The sequence below is a fragment of the Perissodus microlepis genome, chromosome 2 (assembly GCF_051167445.1).
Source record: "Perissodus microlepis isolate ML-2025 ecotype Zambia chromosome 2, ASM5116744v1, whole genome shotgun sequence".
Lineage (NCBI taxonomy): Eukaryota > Metazoa > Chordata > Actinopteri > Cichliformes > Cichlidae > Perissodus > Perissodus microlepis.
This window is the reverse complement of record NC_140462.1, coordinates 9,443,295-9,451,237: the sequence shown is the minus strand read 5'-3', so window position 1 is coordinate 9,451,237 and position 7,943 is coordinate 9,443,295. Positions and strand designations below refer to the sequence as shown.

Below are 7,943 nucleotides of genomic sequence, written 5' to 3'. Positions count from 1 at the left end.
CAATGTTGTTAACGCGGCCCATTAGGCCGCTGAGTGGCAGAGAGATTCCCTGAATATTGAGCAGGGGACACCCCTCAATTAGATAGATCGCCCCGTACCTCGTCAGCATCCGCACCTATCTGTCCTCATTAATCAATGACACCGCCGAAAGAGATGGAAAGTTAATTTAGGAGAAGTTTGCTGCCATCCAGCAGTTTGCAGCCTCCTAATTCTCAGACCGCTGCTTGAGAATTGTCCTCACACACACACACACACACACACACACACACACACACACACACACACATATATATATATATATATATATATATATATATATATATATATATATATATATATATATATATGGAAACCCACCGGAATAGGTCCTTAAGCAGAGGTTTTAGAGAAACGCTCGTCCATGCAACTCGTAAATATCAGTAGTTGTTGAAAAAAAGGGCGTTAAAGTTGTGCGTGAGCTGGTGTTGCAGTTGGGTTTTGCGTGTTTTGGACCCAAATTGTTGTACAAGTTGTTGGGATTGTGTTTAAAAAGCGTTCGTCGTGTTTTTGGCTTGCTCTGTGCGTCTGTTTAAACACTAACTCGGTCCACGCAGCGCAGTTCGTCTGTTTCACAGAGTGGTTACAGGCGAACCGCGAGTTAAGCTGCGCTTTTAAACACAGGACCGTAATTCTGTCGCTGACATTAGTTATTGTGAGCGTTGGACATGATTTGCACTCCATTCTCTCATTCGCTGCCAAACAGCGATCGGCTTTGCCAAAGGAAGCTCCAAATAAGGACAGGGGAAATGGAAACCCACCGGAATAGGTCCTTATGTAGTCACGACCTTATAAGGCACGGCGGAGCAGGGCTTTCCGGCAGCAGCGCTGCCTGCTGCACAGATGGGAAATCCAAATCAAATCTATGGGACGACCGGGAGAGCGCAAGAATAATGCTGCTGTCTATGAAGATACATTGATTCGGGAGAGAGGAAGAGCGGCGTTGTCTTCACAATTTACTGTTAGAGCTTAATATAAAGTCTCTCCTCTCTGTTCCCCCCCCCAGGCCAGCGTCATGTGTCCTCCACTGCAGTGCCTAAATATGGGCTTCCTATGCTCCAAATATGGACATCTACGTCACAAAGCACGTATAAAAGGAGCGGGGAAACCTCTCGGCTCATAGACAGCCCTGAGAGCCCACAAGAGCAACAGTTAGAGCCGAGATAGAGAGACAAACAAATAGATCTCACTGACAGAAAAATCACATTAAAAAGTAAAACGTCAACTCAAAACAACATCAATCCAAAAAGGTAAAAAGCCTGAATTGGAGAAGTAATTTATTACAAAAAGTCGAAATTAATCAACAGATTAATTTTGATGAATCTTAGGGAATGAGTATAAAGGAGACGTTTGATTTTTTCCGAAAAGACAAGTGGATCTTTACTCACCTCTAAGAGAAACACGGACAACGACAGGACCACGGGAGAGCAAGAGTCACGGACTAAAGACAGAAAAGCTGCATCTTCCTCGGCATCAGAAGAAGTGTGCAGCGCTCCCTGAACGGGGCTAAGTGATTCCTTCCACCTGCGAGGCACCGCTCTGCTAACGTGCGCCCAGCCTCCACGCACTCAACACCAGCCACCAGCGCAGTCTCAGCCCTGCAGCTTCAGCACCAGCAGAGGATGGCTGCAGCCAAGACTGAGATGATTCTCCCAGCCCTGCAGAACTCCGAGCCCCTGAGGTTCTCTCACTCCCCCATGGATAGCTACCCTAAGCTGGAGGAGGTGATGATGCTCAGCTCTGCAGGGACCCCATTCCTCTCTGCGTCTGCACCAGAAGGTGCCGGTTTTGGCTCCGGGGAGCCAGGAGACCAGTATGACCACCTCGCTGGAGGTAAGATCTGGAGATTTTTTTTTCTCTATTGCTTCTGGTTGTTTATGCTGCATTTAAAACCGAATTAAACGCATCTGTAGAGCTATAATGAACCAAGAAAGAGTTGACAGAAACAGCTATGCAACTTATAAAAATATTATTTATGTTTGCTGTTTATTGCTATTTCACTGGATTAAACAGTCATGCTTGATTTAAGTTGACATTTAAGATTTTTAGTTATAAGTCTGCTGCATGTAGTTTTGCAGTCTTCCCCTTTAGCTCACTGAACACTATTGTTTAATATTATAATTCTGTTAAAACTAAATACAGAGAAATAAAAACACCTTACTTAACACTAATTTATTGATAGCTCTACATCCTTGTCAGGTCTCTAAAGACTCAGACTCTGCTCTGCCACTGCATGCTTCTCAACACTCCTACAGCTCAATTCAAATTGCATTTCCAAAAACGGCTGAACTGCAGTTTCGATGATCAATCGCCTCTGGCTCTGTGATGGGTTTTAGGAATCCGAACGCTGTGCTTGTGTGAGTGCGTGCTCGAGCTTGTGAAAGACAGGAAGTAGGAAAATAAAAGAAAGATTGAGAGAGTTTGAGCCAATGTGTTTAGAAAGCATGCGGCTTCTGTTGCTGTTTAGATAGACAAAGTTCTAGGGTTGAGGGGGAAAGAGTTTAGTTTGAGGATGTTTCTCTGTGTGGGCACCTGTCTGATCTGTGACAGGAGAGAGGGGTGACACACTGTCCACTGCTCTGGCAGGATTCCCTCTCCCTCCCTCTGGATATTGACAGTTTGATTTATGTCTCTGCTTTCTCTGTGCTCCCTGCAGATACGTTACCTGATATCCCCTTCAACTGTGAGAAGCCAGTGGTGGAGCAGACCTACCCAACCCAAAGGCTGCCCCCCATCTCCTATACAGGCAGCTTCACCCTTGAGCCCGCCACCACCTGCAGCAACAGCCTCTGGGCGGAGCCGATCTTGGGCCTGTTCTCTGGGCTGATAAGCAATGTTGCGCCCAGCTCTAGCTCTTCCTCCGCAGCCTCACAGACCATCTCATCCTCCTCCTCTTCAGTCCCATCTTCCTCTTCTTCCTCGTCTTCTTCTACCTCCTCGTCCTCATCTCAGAGCTCCAGCCTCAGTTCTTCGATTCACCACAGTGAACCCAACCCAATCTACTCAGCTGCCCCAACCTACTCCAGCTCCAACTCTGATATCTTCCCAGACCAGGGCCAGGCTTTTCCCACTTCAGCTGGAACAGTGCAGTACCCACCCCCTGCTTATCCCAATAGCAAGACCTGCAGCACAAGCTTCCCTGTGCCCATGATTCCTGACTACCTCTTCCCTCAGCAGCAGGGAGAGATCAGCCTGGTCCCTCCTGACCAGAAGCCCTTCCAGAATCAGTCAAGCCAGCCCTCCCTGACTCCTCTTTCTACCATCAAGGCTTTTGCAACCCAGACTGGTTCCCAGGACTTAAAAAGTGTCTACCAGTCCCAGCTAATCAAGCCTAGCCGCATGCGCAAGTACCCCACCCGGCCAAGCAAGACGCCACCCCACGAAAGGCCGTACGCTTGCCCCGTGGAGACCTGTGATCGGCGCTTTTCACGGTCTGATGAGCTGACGCGTCACATCCGCATCCACACAGGTCAGAAACCCTTCCAGTGCCGCATCTGCATGCGTAACTTCAGCCGCAGCGACCACTTGACAACGCACATCCGTACTCACACCGGCGAGAAGCCTTTTGCCTGCGAGATTTGCGGACGCAAATTTGCCCGCAGTGACGAGAGGAAAAGACACACAAAGATCCACCTACGGCAGAAGGACAAGAAAGCAGAGAAGGTGGGAGCAGTGGTCGCAACAGCAGCCCCGGTCTCAGCAGCCTCACCTCCCTCCAGCTACCCCTCTTCCATCACTTCCTATCCTTCTCCAGTGTCTTCTTACCCCTCTCCAGTCACCTCCTGCTACTCCTCTCCCGTCCACACTTCCTACCCATCTCCATCCGTCGCCACCACCTACCCATCGGTGTCCATGTCAAGCACCTTTCAATCCCAGGTGGCCTCCTCCTTCCCCTCGTCAGTGGCATCCAACATCTACAGCTCCCCCGTCCCCACCCCGCTCCCAGACATGCAGACCACCCTTTCCCCAAGGACAATCGAGATCTGCTAAGAACGAGCAAGGACAAGAACTTTTTTTAGTCTCTCCGTACCTCTCTTTCCTTAAGGTTTTTTGAGGGGAAAGAAATCAGCATCAAAAGGACTTTGTTTTTCCCCCTCCAAAAAGCACTTTTCTGCTCCCTGTGCAGTGTTAGGTGAATCTTGAGATTTACCTGAAAGAGAGAAAAAGACACATGTCAAGGACCGGGCAAAGACAATAGAAGATGAAAAGGGATTTTTTTTCTGTCTCTAAAACAAATGCAGCACTTCAAGTGCATATGGGACTCTGGAGACAGAGAAACTGGCAAGTCTCTGTTATAGGTACACAATAACCATGAGACAAACAGATCGCCTGCAGTTGAAGTACAGAGGCATGTTCGTCCTTGCAGGCGGTCATACAGTACTAAAGACAATGAATGATATACATAAGCTATCATATATGTATATTGTACATGTGCCATGTTTCGTTTTTATCATTCTTTGGTACCACTGATGTGAACAGTTGTTTGCATATTTGCATTGTATTATTTGAAGTGAGCAGGGCCATATTTTCTACATACTTTCTCTATTATGTAGTGATGATGCTGTGATACGTTTCGACATTGTTTGAAGAAAAAAAAAACGCACTTAAGTATTCAAGCATGAGTAAGAGTGATGTTCGTTTCTGTTTGTAAATATCATCCACTGGTACTATCTCTTTCTCTCTTTCTCACATGTGACATATCGCTCAGTTATATGGAAAAACAGAGAAAAGAAAAAAAAAACATTTTCTTTTTTTTTTAGAAAAAAACTTAAACAAGACAAACGCTCCTGTTATTTGGTGCCTTTTGTGAAGCCTTGTTGATTGTGTGACATGGCTGAGCGCGAGAGACGATGCACAGCATCTCGCCTTAAGGGTTGAGGGACTATTTTTGTTACAGAATGTACACAGAGGGAGTGAAGGGACGAGCTCCGAGGGCACCGCTTCATTTTATCAGAATGTAAGCAAAAAAGGATAAAAATTATAAAGTCTATTTTTGTAAAACTGAAATGTAAATATCTACATCTTCAAGAGCTGGAATGTTGAAGTTACCTACTGAGTAGGCATGGGATTCTTTTGTATGTTATATACATGCAGTTCATTATTTTGTGGTTTATCTTTATTTTGTAATTGTGTTTGTTAAAACAAGTGACTGTTTCTGGCTTCTAAACACATTGAATGCGCTTAACTGCCAACGGGATATTTGGTGTACAAGATATCCTTCCAGAAATGAAATATAAATAAAAATCTGAATATATATGTATATTTGTTTTCATGTGCATTTTTGAACATTTTTACTGGTTCTTCAGGCCATCTTCATTGCATCAAATCTCCACTCTTGATTTTGCCATGCATGATGCTCGTGCTTAAATGGTATACATTTCATCAGCTTACATGTTAATTGCTGGCAGATTATCAGTGGATTTACATCATAGCTTTACATCACAGAAAGTTGCCCTTTAATTTAAGGACAAATCTGCAAAGCATGATCTTGTGGAAAGTCTCCATTTCAAACCCTCTTATTAATGATAACGCTAACCCATGACTCCCATGCCTATAAACACTGAAGATGAGGAATTCTTATCTAGGTCCCACTTGCTCTTGAAGATACCCAGCTTATCTAAATTTCCATTTCTTTTTAGATTTTAGGATATATTGCCGGCCCTCACCGTTGACTAAACAGCCTACAAGCAATTTGATCTTTTAGCAAAAGACCAAAAAATAAGAAAAAATATTCCCGTCTGTACAATGATGGCGAAATGAGTTTTAGGTAGGGATGTCTGAAACCAGCTGTGCTTAGACATGCACGGGGTTATTTTCATGGGGTGCAGGTGAAATCCATCACAATATAATTACCTTCCTTTCCGTGGTTGGCGAGATGCTGTCACCTCATAGTGAATGAGCTGTAACACACAATTGGGCAATATCTGTGTAGGTTAGTCTGAACTGTTGCATGGCAGCAGCTGAACAGAATGGCCCTGAAGGTTTAAATGCTGTTTCTTTGGGTTTTCAAGCAGAATATAATAACAGCTTACTCGCACCATCGTTACTCATCTGCCACTGTTCCCTAGGCAAGGAACTCTTGCTACATGTTTGAGTATGGAAATAAAACAGCCCGGATTTTTTAGCCTATGTAGACACACACACTCACATGCACACACAATCCCTCCTCTCGCAGAGCTTTGGAGTAATTTTGTGTTGTGAAATGCACTAACCAAAATACTCACAAATGCAAACACAGCTAAAATAGAAAGCAGGAAAACAAGTAGAGGAGAATAATGGAGGGAAAGGGAAAATAATTAAGATAATTGGTCTCCTGATACCAAATTTCCAAATTTGGTCTGATGAGCGTGTCTGTATATCGGTGTGTGGGTATTTGTGCGTGAACAGTACGCAGGCATCTCTGTGCAATATAGACATCTTTTAACGACTCAAACTACTGTAGTTACTTCACGCTGTGCAAGTGTGCAAAATATGCCAAGTTACCAGCTTTTGTTCTATTCTACTTTTTTTTTTAAGCTCGGCGTCCACCACCCTCACTTCTGCTGACACTATGCGTGTGTGTTTGTGTGTGTGTGTAAGCTGAATTATGTGTAAAATTAAAGGAGAAAAAAAATGCATTATAAAGTTACAATGGTCCATTTTCTTGGATATTGTCTGCACCGCTGCTACACTTTCATAAATATTTGAAAGTGCAGCAGAAAATCACACAAACACAAATCAGCATTGTGGTTGGTCTCTGTGCTGAGTTAAGACACCTTGATGTTTAAATTATGATGTTCCTCACTCAGAGCCATATCTAGCCTTTTTTTAGGCAGATCTTGAAACTCCTTGTGTGGCTTAAAATCCCAGAATCTGTCATTTCCTGTCATTGTTTACAGAATTATTTTGGTTCTTGGCTGCAAGAAAAAAAAAAGCCATTCAGCAGCTTTTGCATCACAACTTTCTCATATTACCCTGCTTTTAGGAAAGTCCTTCACTCAATGTGAAAACCACACGCGGCGCTTTTCTCTCAGTCCTTTCTCGTGTTAGGAGACAGTATTTCAACCAGTTTTGGTCAGACGGGGGAGGCTGTGCCGCGACTCTGTCACAGTCCAAAACCAAAATGCTAGAAAGAGAAACGGGCCAATATTGCTCAATGTATTAGGGAATTGTGTATCCCATCACATCCTTTGATTCAAGGCTCTTCCTCGCATATCAAAGCTCACGCACTGGGCCTGTTCTCTTTAGGGAGGTGAGAGAGGAGTGTAAGAGGATTTGGGAGTGCAGATGCGTTGTGGCTTCACTCTGTTGTAACTCACAATGGAGCCACCTCACACCCCCAGCGGGCTTCCATTTCAAGAGCCCTGCCTTTGTTCAAAAATGTATTTGTTCTCTTATTCTTTTTGGGAACTGTGTAAAACAAAAAAGAACGAATGGCGAATAGAACCATCCCTTCTCCCTCAGCCCTACAACCTCGTCCCACTGCCACCTTGTTGCCTCTCTCTCCCTCTCTGACTGTACCTCTCTCCCCCTCTCTGCTAGTGCATATTTTGCTGGAGATGCTAATGATCTCCCCCCGCTGTATTCTGATGCAAGGTCTGTCTACACTTTTCCCTTTCATCCACATACAAATGTGCTCTTATTGCCTCTTCGCCCTCGGGTCTTTTAAGATGCCTTTTTGAAATATGCCTTTTGATACGCACATCATTGGCCAAGTCCCTGCAGTGATTAGAGCTCTCTTTAATGTGAGCAAGTTAGAAAGTGAATGAGGGGCTCCAGGGCCGGCAGCTATCCGTTCTCCTCTACCTTCACCCCTTGACATCTGACGGCCCGCTGGGGGGATCCCAGTGTCGGGTAGGATGACCCAGACCCGTAGACCCTGCTGGCCATCCTCCATCTTTTATCTCCACTTGGAGATTAAGCACATG

The 7,943-nt window shown here is 44.8% G+C and overlaps 1 protein-coding gene across 1 annotated transcript; it reads left to right on the top strand.

Moving 5' to 3' along the window:
* Positions 1–1,143: 1,143 nt before the first annotated feature.
* egr1 (early growth response 1) lies at positions 1,144–5,296 on the top strand. Its single transcript, XM_084944420.1, has 2 exons — positions 1,144–1,869; positions 2,693–5,296. The coding sequence occupies exons 1-2, from the start codon at positions 1,659–1,661 to the stop codon at positions 4,024–4,026; spliced, it is 1,545 nt and encodes a 514-aa protein (XP_084800546.1). The 5' UTR covers positions 1,144–1,658; the 3' UTR covers positions 4,027–5,296.
* The last annotated feature ends 2,647 nt before the right edge of the window (positions 5,297–7,943 follow it).